The 21,894-nt window shown below is 38.5% G+C and overlaps 3 protein-coding genes across 3 annotated transcripts; 1 reads left to right on the forward strand and 2 right to left on the reverse strand.

Moving 5' to 3' along the window:
- Positions 1 to 5,263: 5,263 nt before the first annotated feature.
- Positions 5,264 to 5,778, reverse strand: F5891DRAFT_1196881 (uncharacterized protein; the record flags this gene model as incomplete). The annotated part of the gene is made up of 3 exons (XM_041368391.1): positions 5,264 to 5,344; positions 5,570 to 5,683; positions 5,740 to 5,778. The coding sequence occupies 3 exons, from the start codon at positions 5,776 to 5,778 to the stop codon at positions 5,264 to 5,266; spliced, it is 234 nt and encodes a 77-aa protein (XP_041218643.1).
- A 1,635-nt stretch (positions 5,779 to 7,413) lies between these two features.
- F5891DRAFT_986208 (uncharacterized protein) lies at positions 7,414 to 11,588 on the forward strand (the record flags this gene model as incomplete). Its single annotated transcript, XM_041377720.1, has 19 exons — positions 7,414 to 7,617; positions 7,827 to 7,864; positions 7,918 to 8,031; positions 8,055 to 8,196; positions 8,236 to 8,254; positions 8,303 to 8,375; positions 8,435 to 8,455; positions 8,684 to 8,839; positions 8,910 to 9,013; positions 9,464 to 9,498; positions 9,719 to 9,845; positions 9,923 to 10,039; positions 10,204 to 10,351; positions 10,477 to 10,586; positions 10,632 to 10,652; positions 10,831 to 10,983; positions 11,124 to 11,132; positions 11,332 to 11,333; positions 11,397 to 11,588. The coding sequence occupies 19 exons, from the start codon at positions 7,414 to 7,416 to the stop codon at positions 11,586 to 11,588; spliced, it is 1,785 nt and encodes a 594-aa protein (XP_041218644.1).
- Positions 11,589 to 15,537: 3,949 nt separating this feature from the next.
- Positions 15,538 to 15,904, reverse strand: F5891DRAFT_900556 (uncharacterized protein; the record flags this gene model as incomplete). Its single annotated transcript, XM_041373455.1, has 2 exons — positions 15,538 to 15,601; positions 15,663 to 15,904. Coding segments are annotated over 2 exons (306 nt in total), but the record flags the coding sequence as incomplete, so codon positions are not given.
- Between the last annotated feature and the right edge of the window lie 5,990 nt (positions 15,905 to 21,894).

The raw sequence follows: 21,894 nt of genomic DNA on the forward strand, positions 1-21,894 counted from the left end.
ATTGTTAGTGCAAGAAAGGGTGACAGAGGGTGCAAATGGACACATTTGGATATGCCAGAGCTAAGAAGAGCAATCTATGGTTGGAGCAACACACAAAGCCTGCTAAGATATGATTGTTCGACATTCCAAAAATGAGTAAATTGGTAGAACACACCTGAAATACCCAGCCAACTTCACTAGGTTCATTTTGCTATCTGTAAAAGTAAGTACAATACCTGCTCTTAATTGTTGAGATAATACAAATATGTTGCACTATGAGCAATCTTTATAACAGTGTTCCACTCCATGGTAAAGTGAAGGTCTACTGCCATCTATCAGCAGATAACAGCTATGGCTGCAAAGCATCCTGTAAAACTGATATCATGGTGGTACTACTAAAGGAGACACTGACTGCGATATTGAGCTGATTGGCATGATTAGTGAAAATGTTCTGCACGAAGTTGTAACTGGAGTGAGATGACAAATATAGAATCAACTTACAAGGTGTTTCTCAAGCAGCACATCATGCAGAGGGGGTGAGGTGTCTAACTACCTTTATATTATCATCAGAACCTACATCAACACATATAAATCGGTAAACATACTATGAGCAGCAAGTCCACCCCAAATATCCACCAGTTACACTCCCTCACCTCTTCCAATAACTTCTCCGACTTATTTCTCTTGTCATTGTCCATATTTTGACTGTCTGTTATCATCTGCTAGTATATAATCAATACTAAGCCTTGTGAATGAGTTTCTTGAGGCTGTGGGCTTTGCCTATCTTCACAGGTAGTTGCACAGCCATTGCTAACTTTTCCATCACAAGATAGTGAGTCTCAAACTAAGTCCCAGATCAGTAATACAAAATGAGCAACCACATAATTGAATGTACCTCTAGTTCTGCATAAGCAAGGACCTCGTCTTGCAGGTCCTCTGACTAATGCCTCTTGAAGTACTCCATCTTACTTATTAGATTGAGTAATGTATACAAATATCACTAACATGTGGTGCTCCATGAATAAAACAGGATATGCACATAGCCATAATGTATGTTGGCAAGTCAGTTGTCTTTTCATAGTACTGGTTGATCTTTTGTGCAGCAGCATGGAGTGTGGGAGAAAAACAGGAATATTTAGGTTGGCCTGCACAATTTGACCAAACTTGATGAAGAGTCTTAAGGACAGGAATGGCCAAATGATGTGTAGTCCTCTTGTCTGATGAGAAGGCCTGTTGAGCTACATCTGCATACTGAAGAAATAAATTAGAGGGAACTTTGTGAATACAAAATAAAATATACTCATAGTAGATCAGCAAATTTACTAACAAGCATTCATTTGGTTGAGATCAAACAGAGGTAATCAATTTTGGCATGTTTTGTCAAACTGCATCTTGTACATCCATCTCGTAAACAAGAACATCAACATGCTGGGGCCTAGGATTAAATTGGGTAATACTTTGTGAATAGTAGACTAGACTTGCCTCCTTACTGCTTTCTGCACAATTGATCATTATATAGATTGAGGACCAACAGACCTTCATATCAAGAAGAAGCTGTGTGGGGTTTGAGATGCCAGCCTTGACCTGAACACTCTTGTAAAGTTCCTTCCATTTTGCTGCTAAGTGTTTCTTCACACATATTGAGTACATAAGTCCAATTTTGTCATGGTCTCCTCAAGTTGACATGTGGAGCTCCAAAGTATGAAGGTCATGCAAGTCATAGTGGGTAGCCTTGCTGTATGTGCTTATGAGGAGTTGCTTGCTGAGATTGATGACATGCGCTAAGTAGCTACAATCATAATGTAAGGCTCCACCTGACACAAAATAACATCTGACTTACTTTTTTTCTTTTTATTTCTAATTTCTGTCCATTGAGGTAGTGTACCCTATTCCAGACAGTCCTATTTATTCTACAGGGCCTCTGCCCTATCTACATCTCTGGACTTGTGAATGTCCTGATGTAAGATGTCCCCTGTCAGTCCACTGTTCCTGCTGGCCATTTTAGATGTGCGGTCCATTTGAAAATGAGTTTGACTACTCTCTTCCTATCGTAAGTGTGTGTATCTGGTGCATGGTATTTGTGAACTGAAGCACATCATTATCTGTCAGGTGGAGGGGGGAGAGTCACATCACCAAATGTAGACTTCAGTTGGCCTATACTGTTTACATATCTGAGAACATGATCCATTATTGTTAAGTCTGTGAGCAAGAAGGGGAAAAGGGTGGATTTGTGGGATAGTTTCTGGTGGAGGATAAAGTATTCTCAGTCATATTGAGGACACTTGAAGAGGAAATGGTGTATTGACTCTTCTGTGTGTAGACATATGGGACAATTTGGGGTAGTGTTTTGGTTGATGTGATGTAGGTGCAGGTTCAGAGTGATACTTACAAAAAGGAATATGTGGCTTATGTAAGCCAGCAACACAGAACACAGCCATGCAAAGTATACTCAGATCGAGTAGGAGAATATCTCAGCAAAAGTTCAAAGGCAACTCACTAGTCCCAGTTTACAGCACATATCCTCTGAATGAAGTCTTTGATTTTCCTTAAATATTCAAAGCAATAGTACAGATCTGCCAGCTAGATGTTGGAGTCCAAGAGCACAGACATATCTAAAGATAAGTGACAGTGGTTAATGAGCACCATCAAGCCATCCTTGGCCAAACAGGCATCCTCATATACATATGTCTCACTCTCATTTTGTTCTCTCCTACTCTACCTATATATTAAAAACAATGTATCTTGCCATACAAACATCTTGATCCTTTTACTGAGACTGATATGTGAGCTATACCTTTTCATTCCCTTATATATGAGCTGACAATGTTATTAGAATAAATTCTCTTACCGGTACTTGATGTGAATATAATCAAGCAGGAGGAGACAAATGCTAGGAGAACAATGTAAATCTCAGTTCTGGTAAGAGCTCTTTGTACAAGCTTAAGTACTTAGGAGAACAATGTAACTAAGTCTCGTCAGTACTATATAGCATGCATGAAAACATAAATGGCTCACATCTTAATTTCTAATAAGAACTAAGATGCCTAGATGAATCTACTCGAAGATTTATACTAGTTTGCATAGAGATACAATATTGAAAAAACAAACTGTGTAATATGGACAAGTATGAGTTGATGTCACAGGTCTTGAAAGTTAGACCCATACCCATACCACTGACCCGCACAGGTTACCTATACCTGTGTCAATGCCTAACTATGAGTATGTGACTAAGATACACTCATTTATCTTTTAGCCTTCCATTTGTTCCCATGTGTCACTACCACAAACAGAGAAACTCTCTCCTGGTACACTGTTGACTCTCAGGATCCTTTTTAGAATGGGTTGAGACCCAAGGGATGAGGTGAAGGACAGCTGGAGCAGACAATATTTGTAAGCACAGCACAGAATAGATATAAGTCTATATGAGGACCAGTAATTTTGTATAATCTTGCTCTGTAAGGTCATGTTCAAATGGCGAAACTTCTGTGATTATGTCATTTTCTCACATGATCTTTGAGCCAATTTCAACTTGCCTTGTCAACCACATATGCAACACCTGCCTGCCTGCCCAAAAACTGTTAGAGAGTGACTAGTGACTGGTGACACGTTAATCATTATATCTCAGAAGTACTACAGGCTCAAAATTTACTTATTAGAACTACTAGTTCTTCATTTCACCAGTAAATGCAAACTCTACCAAATCTTTTGCCAATGTAAGTGTCTCTGCATACACTACCCATGTTTCAGGATCATTCACAATGAGATTAGTAATCCCTGATCATATTTTAGTGATACAATCCACTCATAAACTTGTGCACATACAGTCAAATTCTGCCCGGTTATTATATAATGCACTGGTTGCTATAATTGAAGGTTTATGTTGGTTATATGATGATTCACCTCTACAGTATGCATTTCTATGTCTTCTATGTGTCTTATTGTGCCTTCATACTCATGGTATTATTGCTAGCACTTGACTTACTATTTACATGACTTCCTGATCTCCCTAGGACGAGTTATTACTTATCTTTTGATTGTGGCTTGTCTGTTTATATTTGTTTATAGGTATTTTGTGGGTAAAAGTATGGGTCAGTATGTGGTGACCCATGGGTTACCATACATCGCCCATATCCCAGAGTCCAGTGCTCCCTGCCTCTTTGGCAACTTACTCTGGACTCTAGGTACTGTACCACTTCACTACACCATTCAATAGATTGGCAACTTACTTTGGACTCTAGTCTGATCTCTTCTGGTCTCTCAGTAGCCTCTAGAAGTGGCCCACTTCAATCTCATCTTAACAATAATACCATGAGTATGAAGGCACAATAAGACACATACACATAGAAGACATAGAAATGCATACTGTAGAGGTGAATAATCATATAAATAATGAACTCTTCCTAACTCTACGCACCAGTGTCCCATACCCATATGTCTGCCTTGACAGGTCATGCATGGGTTCTCAAGCTCCTCACAGGCCACCCAGACAGAATCAGACACAATCTAGAGGTCAACCTGGAAGTATATGAAGAACTACTCTAAGTTCTACAGACTAATGGATATGTTCAATCTCACAATGGTGTCACAGTCGAGGAACAACTGGCCATTTTTATATATATTTCTGACAATTAATTCCCCCATCCCTTTTGTCGACACAAAACAACCCTCGCTTTTGTTTTTTGACAAAGGTATTGGCACAGTCAATGGTACACACATTCGTGCATTTACAACACTCGCTAATCAGGCCTTTATGCATAACCAGAAGGGTTATGTTTCTCAGAATTGCCTTTTATATGTAATTTTGATTCTTTGTTCATTTATTCACTTTGTGGCTGTAATGGCTTGTCTGCTGATGCAGTGCTTTGGAATGATACATGCCAACATGACCTGCGGATACCAGGAAAAAGATACCTGCTTGCAGATGCAGGGTTTGGCACCTGTGACTTACTATTGGTTCCATATTGGGGGTGTGCACTATCACCTCAAAGAATGGTGTAAGGCATCTCTCACATCAGCTTTTTCTTTCATTTGTTATCTTGTATTTGACATGTATTCAAGCCCACAGAACACTAAAGAATTTTTCAACCTTTGCCATGCTTCACTGTGCAACATAATCAAACACATATTTGGGGTGGTCAAACACCAATAGCGCATCTTACAACTCCCTCCAGAGTACCGCATGGATATCCAGGTCCGCTTACCATTGGCCCTGTGTGCTTTGCACAATTTGATCTGTTGTTGTGACCCTAACTTTGGTCAAGATTTTAACTTAAAAGGTGAGATATTAGATATCACTGGTGATGATGACATTGATGATAGTGCGCACTGGTTGCATGAGGGATTGCAGGGGAATCTGGCAGATGGGCTGGCAGATGGTAGGGAGAGGAGAAGAGCTGATCAGCATTGTGATGAAATAGTGGCTGCCATGTGGGCAGATTACTTAGAAGAACAAGCTTAGCATGGACTTGCAGTACCAGCACCAATGTAAGACTAGGCAGTATCATACTTATTGAATTACAGACTGTAGATGGGGACAAAAATTGTAGTATGACCGGTACCATGGAAAAGACTAGTACTATTTACTACTTACAAGGTACTTGACGAACTTTCCTTTTGCAGCACTTGGCCCATGGGGCATGATCTGGTTAATTGTGTTGAAGTGCGAGAACCCCTTGGTCTTGAATGGTTTCACAGCAGGACTGTTCTAGTATTGCAGGTAGTTTAATGACAGTTTAGTTAAAAATGGGTGCACTGACTTACCTTGACATATTTCTCCCAAATGTCCCCATGTGTGTCCATAATTCCTGCTCCAAGGTTATTACTCTATGAAAAGCCCGAAGTTTTCTTGATGTTAATAACAGTGTTGTAAGAAGCCTTTAGCTATCAAGACATAGTTACAGTAAGCTGCAGCTGGTAATGGATGATGGTGATTGTGCTGATATTAGTCCACTTTGTCTTGCAGAGATTTGCAGTCTTTTCCCCTCCGCACTGATTAGAAAATGCCTGACAAATATCATGAGCAGCTCCTTGAAAGGTCAACTTTTTGAAGCTCATGGTGTCCCCACTAATGAGATTCACTATCAAACCACTGTCAAACCAGGCAAAGTCAATCCACTTATATACTATTTCTTGTTTGTCACTAATTTTGATTGTACTTGCTTCAATCCTCTCTCATTGTATCCACTAGCAGCTGTAGCACCTAATGCTGAATCAGAACTAAGCCATCTTATATGTACTTGTTGTTCTCTAACACTACTACTGGCTTGATGTTAAGTTCTAGCACCTCTTGATGCTATTTCTCCGCACATTGTTCAATTGTGGAAGACATGACAAACTGACAAGCAGATTGTTCAGAGCCTACAAAATCATTATGATACCTCATGCTATGGTCTTGGGTAAGTCTTTCAACTATAATGTGCTGTGGCGCTTACTTACTCAAAACTTCAAAATCTAGACTCATGAAATTGGTGAAGATACAAATTGGAATGGGCCTTCTGTGCACATAACAATACCATCGAAAGTATTCATGACACTATGATAGATCTTTGAGATACATATCCAAATGCAGGGGCCTGGGCAATGGTCAGTTTGCTCTTTCATGAGCGAGCCATGAGCATTTTGAGGTAAGTGTTATCTTGTGTTGTCTATGACACTGAATATTTTGTAATGCTGCAGAAACATAGTGGTCACATACTTTGCTACTTATGAGGCTGACCTTGTTTGCCTGCAGAAGACTCCTAGGCCCCAGAGAAAACAGTTCTGGGCAGCAGGTGTTAACAACTTGTTTGCTGTCCAGCATGCACATTTAAGGTAAGAATTTTCTATTATGATTTCAATATATTTAATGTTGTCTTACTAGCAACCTGATGAACTGACATTGTATCCAGAATCTTTGAGGGCCATGGATGGCAACAACTCGGCCAAGCGAATAGCAACCACAGGCCATGCAGACTATCGCAAGTTTACAAGTTGGTACATGATCACATCATAAGATGTTGATGCATTCAAGGATGATGTTCACTTACATCCAGGTGAATAGGTCACTAACAGTGACACAAATCACCATCTTGCATGTACTGACAACTAGAAAGTAGCTAATTCGACTGATGAGAACATTATCAATATCTTCGAGCAGACAGCAATCTTCCTATCAGCGTGTCAACACGGGATGGTCCAAACAATTGCAGAGATGTGACATAGTAGTGAGCTGTATGTTGTTATGCAAACTATTAATATACAATCACATACTGATGTATATAAACAGTGCAAAGTATCCCCTTGCTATTATCAACAAATTACTCGATGTTTTCGGACACAATCAGGCCATCAGCAGTGACATCAGCTGCAGTTTAGCAAAGACAGTCACTACAAGCTCAATCTGTGACAAGGCTGCAGACCACCACCTACTTCTTGCTGTCAATGCTTTCCATTGACATGCACATGACTGCAAATGTCAACTCCAACACCATCCACTTTATTGTTGTGGACTGGGACTTGAAGACTTGGAGACCTGTGAACACATCTTTGCAGGCTCTAATACTGCAGCATTGCTTATATGGCATGCCTCACAATTCCATTATGTCAAATATCTTGACCTTCATTTCAATCAATGGGACATGGACAAATATCTTGAACTCAGTAAGTGCTTTGCTCATGTGCATGCTGTTCCATAATTTGAATACAAACTAGGTTGCTTCCTTTTCAACAACCACCGACAAGTGCTTATGATAATTGCCAACTATATGAAGGAGATTGAAGCATATCGTCCAATGTACCCTGACAAGATACTGGACTTTGACTCTTGGATTGATGAAGAATGTTGATATCTGCTCGTTGTGGGGTCAGAGCCTCAACATGATGCACTTGAGAAGCTGGCCAAGTACAAGTGAGTTTATTTTTGTCTGTTAATTAGATACACAATTTAATTTAATATTTCAGGAATGCTTTTAATGCCTCCCACCAAGATCAATTCATCTCATACAACCAGTTATCATTTATGCCAAATTCTGGTCTTAGCATTTCTGAGGCACAGGCTACTAAATGGGGAATGCAGTTCATCATGCTGCTGAGCATAGGCTGCAAGTCCAGATCAATGTTGTTGCAGATCTCAAAATTTGCCTTGGGGTATCTGACTGTTGGACACCTGATTATGTGGAATATGTCAAGGCTCTAGAGTATAGCCATTGCCAGCACTTCATTTGCGCTATTGAGGAACTCGTAAGTCTGATTATATAGTGCTTGTTTGAACTATCAAAGGCTAATCTAGCATCAACAGGTACATTCAATATTTTGTTCATTTATACTGCTAATTTCACCGATTTAGGGTATAAACTTTGGAAACAAATTTCTAAAGCCATTGTGAAGCATTCTGGTGCAATCCACTCTGCACTTGACAAGTATAACACACTCGCTGTCTCGCAAAATCCCTGATGACCCACACTGCAATATTGTGAAGTCATATCATATGCAGTACTTGGTGAGTTCAACCTTCTCAAATACTCACGACACGAGATACTCACCAAACCATGGACAAACTCCACTCACCGTGAATGGCAGTAAAACATTTCAAGGTTCTCTGTGCTTGGGAGGAGATTATCAAACTCGATGCTGAAATTTGGATTTTAATTGCACATGGTAGCTTGTTGTCAGTGCAGAATCAACACTGTACACTGTGATTGCCTCATGCGCATCTATTGCCTGGAAGGATACACTGGTCACCGCCTCATTACCAGAGTGGTGAGGATGCAGACATTGGGGGGTTAGATGTTGAAGATGGCGAGGAGGCAGATATTGGAGGGTTAGATAGTGGAGATGGTGAGGAGGCTGCACGTTTTGAAGCTTACATGGAACAAATGTTATGGTCACTGTAGTTTACTGACGGTTACCCACCAAAAGCAAATATAACCTGACCTGAATGAAAGAATATTCAGGGCCTGGATTTGGAGAGCACTCATCCTTCCCATCTCTTCTCTTTCAAATGAGGGGAGGAAGTGGCTAAAGGTCAGGGTTAACTGTCTTGAGAAAGTTCTTGACAGTGAGATATGACATTGTGCCGCTGTGCTTTGCCATTGATGAGGCACATGTCATTAGGTGCAGTGGCTTATCTATATGTATCTACTAGTGTATATACTTTGATGTGCCTGATTATAGTAAATTAATCTGCAGAGCACTCATCCTCCCCATCTCTTCTTTTTACAATGAGAGGAGGAAGTGGCTAATATCAGAGTTAACTGTCTCCATAACATTGTGCTGTGCTTTGTCATTGATGAGCACATGTCATTCAGAGGTGCAGTAGTAGGCTTACCAATACTCTTACACAATCATGATGCATTTGGTTATCTCGTCATATAGCACATGTCTGTAACGTGTTTTTCACTTCTTTCTTTCTGTTTTCACATGTCTAGAAAGGCCAGCACATTTGTCCTTGAATCTGATACACCAGATGGCCATCTGTTTCAGCCCCTTCACTGCTTGGCATACTTAGATCTTGCATTTGCAGATGATGATACAAACCTAGTGGTCAGTCTTTTCTTTATTATGCAATTCTGTATACTGATAATCATTACAGCACAACTATCTTACCATTAAATTTCATGCCACATTCAATTTTCATTCAGGTGGTTCACATACTATCTACTCACACTAAGGAAAAACTGCGAAGTACAGTCATAAATTCACTGCCATCATGTCACCAGACATCACACTAAAATCTACAACATCTCACTAACCATCACTGAAGCTTGCCAATGCCGTTAGTGACATCACAACAACTCTTCTGAACAATGTCCTTCCTCAAGTCTGCAAAGAGTGGTTTAAGCAGTGTTGGAAAAGAGTTGAACTACCATCTCATCTAGTGCTGCATAATAGTAAGTTTTTCATATTTCGATTTTAATCACTAACTCTTTGAATCTGCCATCTAAAGATGATTACATCTTACCCTCAGTCTCAAGTGTCAAAACTATTGGGCCCATGATGACCTCCACCTCATGTATACCACCATCCTCCCAACCAAGTACCAATGTGACAGGCTTGATGCCCATGCCATCTACTTCCAAGGATTGTAAGTCTTGTCTTATCTACTGGATCTTAACTAATATCACCCTTACAACACCGATGAAGACACTACCAAACACAAAACTACCAAACATGCTGCTATTAGGACCAAAAATAATCCTTCTATCATAAATGTAAACAGTACTGAACACACTGTTATAACCTTTGCAGATGCGAAGATTCTCTTTGGAGCATATTGCCTTCCACATGATATGATACATGAGATCTGTGCCTGCATTAACAAAGACACTGGGTTTGAGAGGGAAAATTGGGAGAGTGTCACAACATCTCAAAAAGTGGCCCATCAAGAGAAGTTCAGGTCACTCACAGCAGATGTTAATGGTGCAAGAAACACATATCTCTGAGAGGTTGGAAGCCTGTCAAAAAACACAGGCAGTAAGTTGATACTATCAATGGCCTATATTCAAGCTCACTCACTTTCAGGCCTGAGCGCTGGACACAACATCAATTATATCTTGATGGAAAGTCTCTCTGGTGTAGCCCCAACACATGGAATGGATTCATTCACCAACAACTGAATGGTATCAATGAAGGTATGTACATTATTGCACAGCTCATATTTTTCTAACTATCTCTAGGTCTTCCAAAAGAGGACCACTGTAAACTCACTGAGTTTGTTTCTGCTCACAAAGAAACACTTCAATGTGATTATTCAAAGCTCACAACTGCTCAAAAGAACAGATACACAGCAAAGCTTATCAAGATACGTGCTGAAAAGCAACATGTTGTCCATGATAATCCTAAGGTAGTCCATTGTGATTCATCTTGATATTAAAGGCTTTTATATTGCTGTCAGAGGAGGCATCAAAGACCTTAGTGAACCAAGGTTTTTCTTTTCAGGGAAGGCTGAGAAATTTGTCTGTGCAGTTCTGGAGTTGGAGCCTCGACACTTGGCATTGAAACTTAAGGCTTTTGCGATACCAGGTCTCGGTATGTCATCCAAGGGATTCATTGACTCAACAGCCACACTAATTTGGGTCATTGGCTTGCAGATACCAATATTCCATCTATGCAGTGCCAGCCGCACACACTCAACAAATTGATCAGTGATTGCTGAATGATCATACAAGATGAGCTTGGTGTGTTGTGAATATTGCTATGAGTATCTCACATTACTGACTCACATAATAATGACACTTTGCACAACAAGAAGCTCACAAATCACATCAAAATGAATTACAGCAATTAGAAAGGTTCCATCATCGAGTGTTATGGTGTTGCGCTAGTAGGATGGTTCTTGGATCTTTTGCCTATTTGTAATCCCTCCACTATTGGTAGATGTGAGTGAGCAAGTTAAATGTCTCCTTGATGCCCTTGAAGCTCACAAATGTCATTGTGTGCAGCTCTCAGAAGAGGTGTTAGTGGCAAGAATTGCTAGTAACCAAGCTCATCAAGCTAAGGGAGAGCATGTCTACAAGCTAAGGAAGAAATGTGCTGCAAAGAGAGTTGAGAAGAGTACAGAATATGTCGAAAGCAGTGGTGACAAGATTGTTGAGAAGAGCGCAGAGTTGATTGAGAGCAGTGATGAAGACTAGCCCAGTTTTTCTTTTCAGAGACTCATTTGTTTTGAAGACCCAGTCACTTTTGTCATAGACTCATTTGTTTTGAAGACTCAGTCACTTTTGTCATAAGCTCATTTGTTTTGAAGACTTGGTGTCTTTTTTCAGAGACTCGTTTGCTTCAAAGTTTTTTTAGAGACTTATTTTTCTCAAAGACTGGGTGACTTTTTCAATGCTCATATGTATTTCATGAAAAAGGCAATTAAAATAGTGACAGAACATACAATAACAAGTAGATTCATAGTGGTTGAATACACAAAGACAAGTATGATAGCAACAAAACACCAAAGGACCATCATGGTAACATGTCAGGAGGTAGAGTATAGCAACTGCTGCAAAGGACCATCAATGGAAGATGTTGGGAGGTAGAGTAAAGTACCATGGTAACATGGCAGGAGATAGAGTTCATAGACCACTGATGCAAAGGACTGTCCGTTGTAGTCACATGCTGTGCAGTAGAGTGTAGCAGCTGCTGCTTCATGGTGTCAGTAGATAGGGCTGCCTGCTGTGCATGTTGACCTGTTCTGCCGTTGAGAATTAGGGATGGGAAAGGACTGATCACTCACTGTTGATTTTCTCAGCAAGTTGGCACTCAGCATTGAGGTGATCTTGCTTGTTTGAATATGCAGGATCCCAGCAGATGTTCTTTGGAGGCCACTGCTCCGAAGGACTGTCATGGTGACACATCATGAGGTAGAGTGTAGTGGCGGCCACTGCTTCATGGTGCTATAAAAGGGTAGGTAACAACAATACACAAGATTAGTAAGCTTAGAACTTACCTGGTCATGGTGTGCTCCTATGTAGCCATTCCTGCAAATAAATACCTTCAAAACATATTAGAAAAGATAGTACGACAGATAAAAAGCAAAAATGAAAAAATGGCTCCAAATTTGAGCCAGTGAGGGGGTATATATGTGCTCATCGTTCGAGACGATGAGCAAAGGTGTGTGATGGCCATGGGAGACAATGACAGTTGCCGACATCATCAGCAGTTAAAACAAAGGCTATGACTATTGCCGGCAAAGATGATTGATAAGCTGATATAATATATAAAACATACCTATGGAGTGAGTCCTAGGTGCTGGTGGTAGTACTGAAGTTGTGTGTACAAGCCTTTCCCCTCTAATTAGTAACACCATAACATATGTACTAACATTACTAAGTAGTAACATAAGCAGTGTCATACAGATGACACTTTCTGCACAAACATGTCACAACTGTCTACCATATCAATCACTACACTTTTGCTACACAAAATTGCCAAAATTGTGTTCATATACAAATGTCCACTATATTAAAGCACTACACTTTTGCTATACAAAATTCATTTCTTCACTTTCCTAATGAGAGTCTATCTAAAATCAACAAATTTGTGCATTTCTTATTCTCTTGACAACTTTCTTAATGAAAGTATCTAAAATTGACAAATTTGCACACTTCTTATTCTTTTGACAACTTTCCTAATGAAAGTCTATGTAAAATCAACAAATTTGCACACTTCTTATTTTCTTCACTACTTTCCTAATGAAAGTCTACCCAAAATGACCAAATTTGTGCACTTCTTATTTTCTTCACCACTTTCCTAATGAAAGTCTATCTAAAATCACCAAATATGTCAAAATTGTATACATAAACAGGTGTCCACTATATGAAATGACTACACTTTGCAATTCAAATATGTCAAAACTGTCCACTATATCAGCCACTACACATTTCCTATGCAAATAAGCCAAAATTGTGTCCAACAAACAAAAGACAATACTTTTTCAATACTACACTTTTCCTATACAAATAAGCCAAAACTGTACCTAACAAACAAAAGACTACACTTTTTCAATACAAATAAGTGTCCACTAATTTAACACAACACTTTCCTTATATGAATAAGCAAAAATTGTGTTCACCAAACAAAAAACTACACTTTTATGATACAAACAAGTATCCACCAATTCAACTCAACACTTTCCTTATCCAAATAACTCAAAAAATGCAATTATCACACATTCATGATCCTGATAAGTCAAATTAAATTTGTTTCATGATACATTGTCTACATTACTACACTACACTACACTACACCTAAACAAGGTCTTACACAAGTAAAGATAGGCTTACTAAGTCCTATATCTGCATTTGACTATGATGGCCTTATTGTCTGAGAAGTCTTAGAGTTTATGAATGAAAAATGAGTTAAGGAAAGTAAAGGGTAGCCTGATTATAAAATCTTACCTATTCTGTTTTTTTTTCCTTGGCCTTTTAAGAGGCCTTTGGTATAGGTGCTAGAGAGTTAAGAGATTGCTTCTGTACAGCTCTAGACTTACAAAGCTTCTTCTTAGTAGGGGAGTGAGTGATGACATCATCAACCTTTTTAAGTTGCTCTGCTGCTCTTTCATTACCAGCATTTGTGTGCTACTGCATGATCTAAAGATCATCATTTTTTTCCCTCAATTCAACTGCTAAGCCCTGTTTGTATATTACTAATGTTCCTCCACAAAAATTTCCTATAGGCAGAACAAAACAAAACTCCTCATCCTCAGCATTATAGTGAACCATAGTACAAATGTTAGTATTCAAGACTAATAAGAAGAAAAATTAAATAGGAAAGAATTCTTATCCTGAAAGTAGATCTACTTCAACTGGAGGATAAGGTCATATCTGATTGTAGCTAACGCTCCCCTCATTTATACTTATAAGCTAGTGGAAGGGGACATCCTTAAGAGCATCTTAACCCTAGTTGGCCTTCAGTATTAATAATTGCCATAACAATAGTTTAAAAGGACCTTTGTAGTATATCTGTTCCACCATAAGAAATGTATACATTCAAATATCTGGGTCTATATTAATCTGGCTATTAGCTGATACACCGGATACACCTACAGCTATTCTTGTAATGACAAAAGATTGAGGCTGAAAGATATTTTTACTATGAAAACAAGATATTAAATTATTTATAAGATAGTCCCAGATATGAGTGAGCGATGCTCTACATATAAATGTCATGAGAGATTTGTTAGAGTTTTGGATATCCAAAGTGCCTCTTGCAGTAATATTAAGTAAGAAATAAAAGTAGGTAGTATAGTAGGAAAACTCACTTTGAAATAATAGTGCTAGGAATCTTAATATAAAAGTCTGAAAGCTTACAGCCATCTTGATAGAAATCTGCAAGCTAAAGAGGTATCAGCTAAGACTGACAGAATACCCTATCACTCACCTTGTTAACCAAGTCTTCAATATCCTTTACAATGGTGGTGGGCAATGCCAGCAAACAAACTGTCCAGCTTATATAAGCAAAAAAACCCTATGTCTGCAGAAAACATGGCGTCAGGGTGTACAATAGTAATTACAGCTACTATTACTATGAAATGTTAGTATTTATGTTACTTATAAATACTCTACTTGTATAGTGACTGTAGTAGGTGTGGCAGTATGTACCAATGTATGAGTAAAAGTATAATTAAAGGTTGTTGTTGAATTACTATGTTAATATTTGACTTAAGAATTGATTAAATTGAGAAAATTAACTTCGTCGTCAAGTGATTCACCATGCCGTCATGCTTTGTAGTGCTCGACAACCAATAGCAGCACCTGCAAGCGAGCATGCTTACTGCTAAAGTGAGTTTTTTTTCGGGATTATCAAAGCCATAGGAAGCGCATACAAAACGATGTTTCCATTCTTTCCACAGGCAGCACATCTTCTTTTGATCGCTTGCATGATTGGTGTGCATCCCTTTGAGTTTTTTTAAGAAGCTGTCAAGGTCCAGTGACAGACCTGAGTGCTTTGCAAATGGACTTTGTGAGAATGTCAATGACAGGTGAGAAATCCCTTCCTTCCATCCGCTGATTTGAGTTTCACTAGTGTGATTAATAGATGAAGATACGGAAATGATGTGGGCATGGTGCTTCTGTTGGGATGTAGCAGTATAAGAGGGGTCTTGAGCTCGATAATGCATGACTCATAATTAACATTCTTGTGAGTTGTCCCATCACCACTTATTGTTAAGCCTGTTGAAAAGTGTTCATATGTCATTTTTGTATCATTTGACGATAAACTTACCATAAGCTTGAGAGATTTTGTAGCCAAGCTGAATGCTTGTTGCAACCCCTCCTTCAATTAGGGCTTGTGAAACTGTGCGGCGGATCATGATGTAGCTTGCAGAAACTCCTGCAAGTATCCCGATTTTCTGAATTACTCTCCCAATTAACTCCTGTGAGCATCCGGTGTGTATAAGATATCTTGCGAGGCTCCTGGCCTCAACTGTGTAGGCCCTTCTATGCATAAGTTTGAAGGTATGTGGTTTATTTATGGATAGCGCAGCTTTGATGGTATGCATTGCATTATGCTGACAACACTTGCACAGGGCAAGGACATTTTGTTGACACCCAGATAGCTCTTCCGCAAGTCGAGAGCACTCGGCTTTCCATTTTTCTGCTATTTCCTCCATCTTGCCAGCCTCCTCTTGCAGCTTACACTGTAGTTTAAGGAATTGAGTTGTCTTTTCCTTGAGGTCTCCATGTGCATGAGTGAGCTCATCAGATCTATCCTTCACAGCTCCCTTCCACCTCACAGCATCCTGCAATGCTTTGACAAGTGCAACTTTGGTGCGCTTGACCTTCTTTTGCTCGTAACTGAGGACCTTCTGGTAATGTTTGGCCTTTGTATAGGCGGTTGCATGAGCTTCGCGTACTTGATGCAACTGGTCCTGAGTGCATACAAGCTTCTCATTTGAAGCAGCCAATTGCTTCTTGAGAACCTTGACCTGCTGTGGGAGCTTGTGAAGGAGAGTCGTGCCTCACGGGTGTGGTATGTTTTCCTTGTTATGATGACACTTGCGAGCATGCTTGAGCTGATCCTTGAGGGCTTTGAACAATGTTTTTTTGAAGGTCCGTACCGGGAAGGGCACCCCATTATTCATTCAAAATTATTAAGAAAGTGAATATATCATGAACAAGCCATTAGAATGATTATCATGGGCTCTAGCAACAAGTTGCGACACGTCAAGCACGTCAAATGGGTCAATGTTAGCACTTATGGTACATTGCATTTATGGAAAAATGTGCTTGTGGCTGAGGTTTCATGTGTTTAAGGGGCTATTGCACTCTGATAGACTTGTGTACCGACCTCTTTGTCCTACCACTTTGCTTCATGCATGACTTTTAACTATATCACCTCTGCGCACGACCGTACAAGAACAGAATTTCTATTACTGGTCATTTTCCTACCAAACTACTCCCTACATACCCTGTATGTTGCCCAATAATGATCCAAATAAAATTCTGTTCTTGTAGCAACATTCAAGATACCAGTTCTAACACCTTTCTCTGCAAGACCACCTCATTTTTGTTGTGTTTGCAGTATGCAGACGCTGGAGTCGTTCTAAATGTCTATTTGGCTGTGGTGGTGCTGTGGGAATGGGACAGGTCTTTAGTGGTATTGCCTACCACCATTTACAATATATTTCTCTGCTTTGCCATGTTTCAAATCTGTCTACTCAATATTAGCAGTGCAATTACAACTACCTAGAAAGATAGCGTTCTGAGGCGACACACACTCAAAACAAGTTTTTATACCAAAAAATTATATATCTTTGATAGCTTCTTCATATTGTGGCAGGGATGGAGGTATTTGTAATTACATACCAACTTGCCATACAGTTTGGTCCTAGCTGAGTAGCCTCAAATTGCTGGAATAAGTTTAAATCCTTCAAATATTGGACCCAGGAAATATGATGAAAGACTTACTTGCTCTTGAAAGCATCAAAGCACATTTCAGAGACTACAAGATCTGAGACATCCATAAAGCTAGAAAGACCACATGTTCCTCTGAATTGTGGATCAAACAGAGTATCAAGCTACACAGATAGCATTTTACTTAAAAGGGTGATCATAGGTATAATTCGATTTTTGATAAGATTTGGGGTCTCTAGCAAAAATCAATAAGAACAATCTAACAGATAGAAGAGGAGGAGAACACAATTAAACTCTCTGGTTGTTTTAGCATCTTTCCAATCTCCTAAGACATTTTTCTTATTAATTTGGAGACAACCTACTGCAAATCCAAACCAGCAATAATTACAAGCACATATATTAACCCCTCTCCAGCAATTGCTGCAAACTTATGGCTGATAGTATTCTAATAGTCAAAAGTGCATGCTGCAGGACAATTGTTAATGTAAGTAATAGTCACTTTGTTAAGTTCTTCAAATATAGAGATATGGCAACAATGCTAAGAATTTAAAATGTAAGTCAACATTAGGCATAAAATACTTGATTGGGCATGAAGCTTACTTCTGACTCTGGATTGCAACTTTTATATAGACAATCATAGATTAAAACTCTATAGCAGTACTATTTCCAATGTGGGTGTCGCATTATTAGAGAGTGGTGTAATGATGAGTTTAACATTGGGCTCATATCCTGTCAAATTCATAGATACCTTATATAGTATTCCTCCCTTAACCTTCTGAAAGCTTCATATATGCATCTGAGTTGTCCAAAGGCAGTCCATCTACTTCTGAGGTCTGTTTCTACTTACAATTCAATATACCATATTTTGTCCTTATTTATTTGACTTTTCTGGTGTGTCTTCCATCTTATCTATCTGGTATTAAATATATCATAGGAATAAATATGAATATTCTCATCAGTGACCTATCAGAAGCCTTGATTATTTGAATAATATATATAGCAGCTCACCTCATGTCTTATTACATGCTTATCTACTTAGTGGTTTGCTTCTGTCTTATTACATATATGTGGGCTTATTTATCTCACTACTATTCTTATTTATGCATTCTGGACTTTCACATTGTAGGATATAATCTCGCTCACTAGCTAATTCATATGGCACTTCACATCTCTTATTGTGAGTCATAGTTAGTAGAGTCATTCTTGGGCAGCTATACTTTATACAATCAATCTTTTGTTTATTCAGACTTTGTATAGCCTGTACTTTGGTACTCATGCTAGTCTTATAGTTATTCAATACATCAACAACCCTGCTATACTTAGTCTTGAAACTCTTACTATTCTTTCACAAGTCTTTCACTGCAGGCATTTCCCTATGTTCCTGCATCATACATCAAAAAAACATTAATTGAGATGATAAAATTTTCCCCTCATTTTGTCTGTCAAAACATTGAAAAAAAGTAATTTATATTTTAATAATTTTTTGTGTGTGGGGCATATGCAAAAATTGATAATGTTCCTTTAAGAATAATGCTGTATTTTCCATCTATTGTCTTTTAAATAACAGCTTAAAATAATGTTAATTTTCTTCCCTGTATTTTTCAAATATACACAGAATATTTGACAAACATGGAGAAGAAATTTGACATTATTTTAATAACATTATCCTTGAAGGAACATTATCAGTTTTTGCATCATGTCCTACCCATAGAAAATCATTGAAACATGAATTACTTTTTCCAATGTTTTGACAGACAAAATGAGAGAAAAATTCTATCTTCTTAATCAATGTTTTTTTTGGATGTTTGGTGAAGGAAAATGGGAAAATGCCTGCAGTGTTTAAAACCTCTCCACACTTCACTTCTCAGCTTCAGACCACTTTTGCTCACATTAAACAAATATATTGGTACTTTGGATATACTATTAGAACTTTAGACACATCTTCAGAACTTCTAATACTCATTTCTTTATTGTATTAGGTCTTCCTTGCACTGGTATTTTTAGAGGTGGTTCTATAGGTAGTCTCTTAGGACATATCATACTTGCACCCCAGAGTTTTTGGATAATCATTCTTGAAGTGCACAACCAGAAATCACTTTTTGCAGCAGAGGTGAGAGAATTGAGTGAATTTAAGGTATTGAAACCACCAGGAAGAGACCAATGGATACTGTCAATCCAAGCTTCAATGGACATATTTAATTCCACATGAATGGTAGCAAGAGTTAAGATGAAGGAGTCTACAGTAATATTAGAAGTTCTAGTGGAGGAACTAGTTCATTGAGCATAAAGTGGTCTCATTACATTTACATCTCCTGTATTCTAAGGTTGCACCCTCTAACCTAGCATGTGTGTATAGGCCACTCTCTTCTTTAGTGTCTAATTCAGCCTGAACTCTATTACAAATGCAGCTAAGAGTAATAATAGATCATATTAACAAGTCACCATAAGGCTTACATCATGAGATTTTCATATTTTTGCTTATTTTGCTTAGGATTGCAATGGTAAGAATCACATATACCCTTTATCAGTATCTGTTCTTAGATATTTGCATGAAGTATTTCACAATTCTCATAATGGCTATAATAAGCTATTATGGCATAGACTCTTTTTTCTGATGCATGACTCTCTTCACCTGGTGACTAGAGTGAGAGCTCATGATTCACCTACTCTGCTTGTTTGCTTAGTTTATTCTTATATTCCCATGTTCTCTTGGATTTTGACTCACTCTCTTATCCCTTGTATCTATAGTATCAGCTGTTGATTATTTTGCCTTTTGACTCTAATCCAATTTAGCTTATTTGTGTACTTATTCTACTAAGGAAGTAACTTGTTTGGTTCAATTACCTTTTGCTACACTTGCATTTTGGTTTTTGAAATTTTTAGTCTTAGCAAGTATTTATTCTACAAAAATAGCTAATATTCTTCTTCTATTACCTTTTTAATAAGACCATAAGAATGGAGAAGGGCCTCCAAGTGGTTTCAGCAATGCAAGACAATTTTACTAAATGACTAGATTAATGAGTGGGAAATTAAATAGTTCCCGCTGTAGTGAAAAGCTAGAAGTCTAGCAGATTGGTAGTTCAAAATTTTTTCTCTATTGCAGAAAGCTACTTGGCATGCCTTTGAGGCAGCATTCAATGTTTATTGGCCCCTGCATACCATATTAAACTCACCTACTTCTATTATTTACTCAAAATCATGTATTTCCACTTACATCACACTATCACCAATACTTTCACATTTGACAGTAATTGCCACACCTCCCACATCAGCCACAGTGGATGTTATACCTTCTGCATGCATACCTTACCTGCAACTGTCATCAATGCCTTCTCCTACCACACCTATCTGATTCCAGCAATCCCTGGTGTTGAGTATACATGTCTAGCACATGCCAACAAGTGCTAACATGACTCAGACACACAAATGATAAGCAGGAATGAGAGGAGAGAGAATGAAAAAGAAATAAAAAGATAAAAAGAAAAGAAGGACAATTAGATGGAAAGGAGAAAGAGATAGAGAAATTGAAAGAAAGAGAGAATCTACAGAATATGGTGAGCTTGCAGATATATATCAGCGCACTTCTACTAGCAATACCAAATGTGACATAATCATTCATGATATCATTGTTATCACTCATGCCACCACTATTCTCAGCTCCTATCACATCTAATCAATAAGTCTCTACCTCATACCACTACTTGTCAGCACCATATGCAGATACTATGCCTATGCCAGCAAATGCTAGCATGACTTGAACAAATGCAAATAGCAACCACTACCACTAGCAGGAGAGAAAAGAAGAGAGAAATAAGAGAATAGATGAGGAGGATGGAGAAAGAAAAGGAGAAGAGGAGTTTGAAGAAGTTAGAGGACTCTGGAACAAGGCAAGTAGTATTATGCCTGTACTTACTATAGAATGCCCCAATGTGCTATCACTGCTTATAGATACCTTATCACCTTGTACAACTACTCAGCTGCCAACACTAGCACCATTAGTAGCAAGCATTTATGATCAAAACACACCAACAAATATTAATGAAACAGATGTATAAATATACAACAGTGGCAGGGTACTAGTTGGTAGATGGAGTAGAGGAGAAGGAGAAGAGTTTGGAAGGATAGAACAAGATGATAGGGACAACATTAGTGAAGAACAGGTTATTGAGCATGCTGCTATGATATGATGTGCACAAATGCACTTATTCCTGCGTCTTCTATACAGATTCATAAAACAAAGTGTCCAAATAGAGCCTATCATCAATGAGAACATCCTACATCAACAACCTATACAAATAGTGAGTTAGGTCAATAACACCATCTTTTCACCATAGCACACACATCCAAGATATACTTTTTCAGGTCTTTATTTATCAAACACACTAATCTCTTAGTGAGCCTCCATAAGCATTAACACCATTCAATGACTCAACCACCACCACATACTCATGCTACATATTCTAACTTAAAATTTTCTAACATATCTTAGATTTGTTCTCATTCTCATTGGCACAATTCACACTTATGTTGCTTAAGATACCTATCATATTTTGATACAAGTTTTTTTCAATTCTCATTTCCATTTACCCAAACATTC

The sequence above is a fragment of the Suillus fuscotomentosus genome (genome assembly GCF_016647785.1).
Source record: "Suillus fuscotomentosus strain FC203 chromosome Unknown F5891scaffold_109, whole genome shotgun sequence".
NCBI classification, from domain to species: domain Eukaryota; kingdom Fungi; phylum Basidiomycota; class Agaricomycetes; order Boletales; family Suillaceae; genus Suillus; species Suillus fuscotomentosus.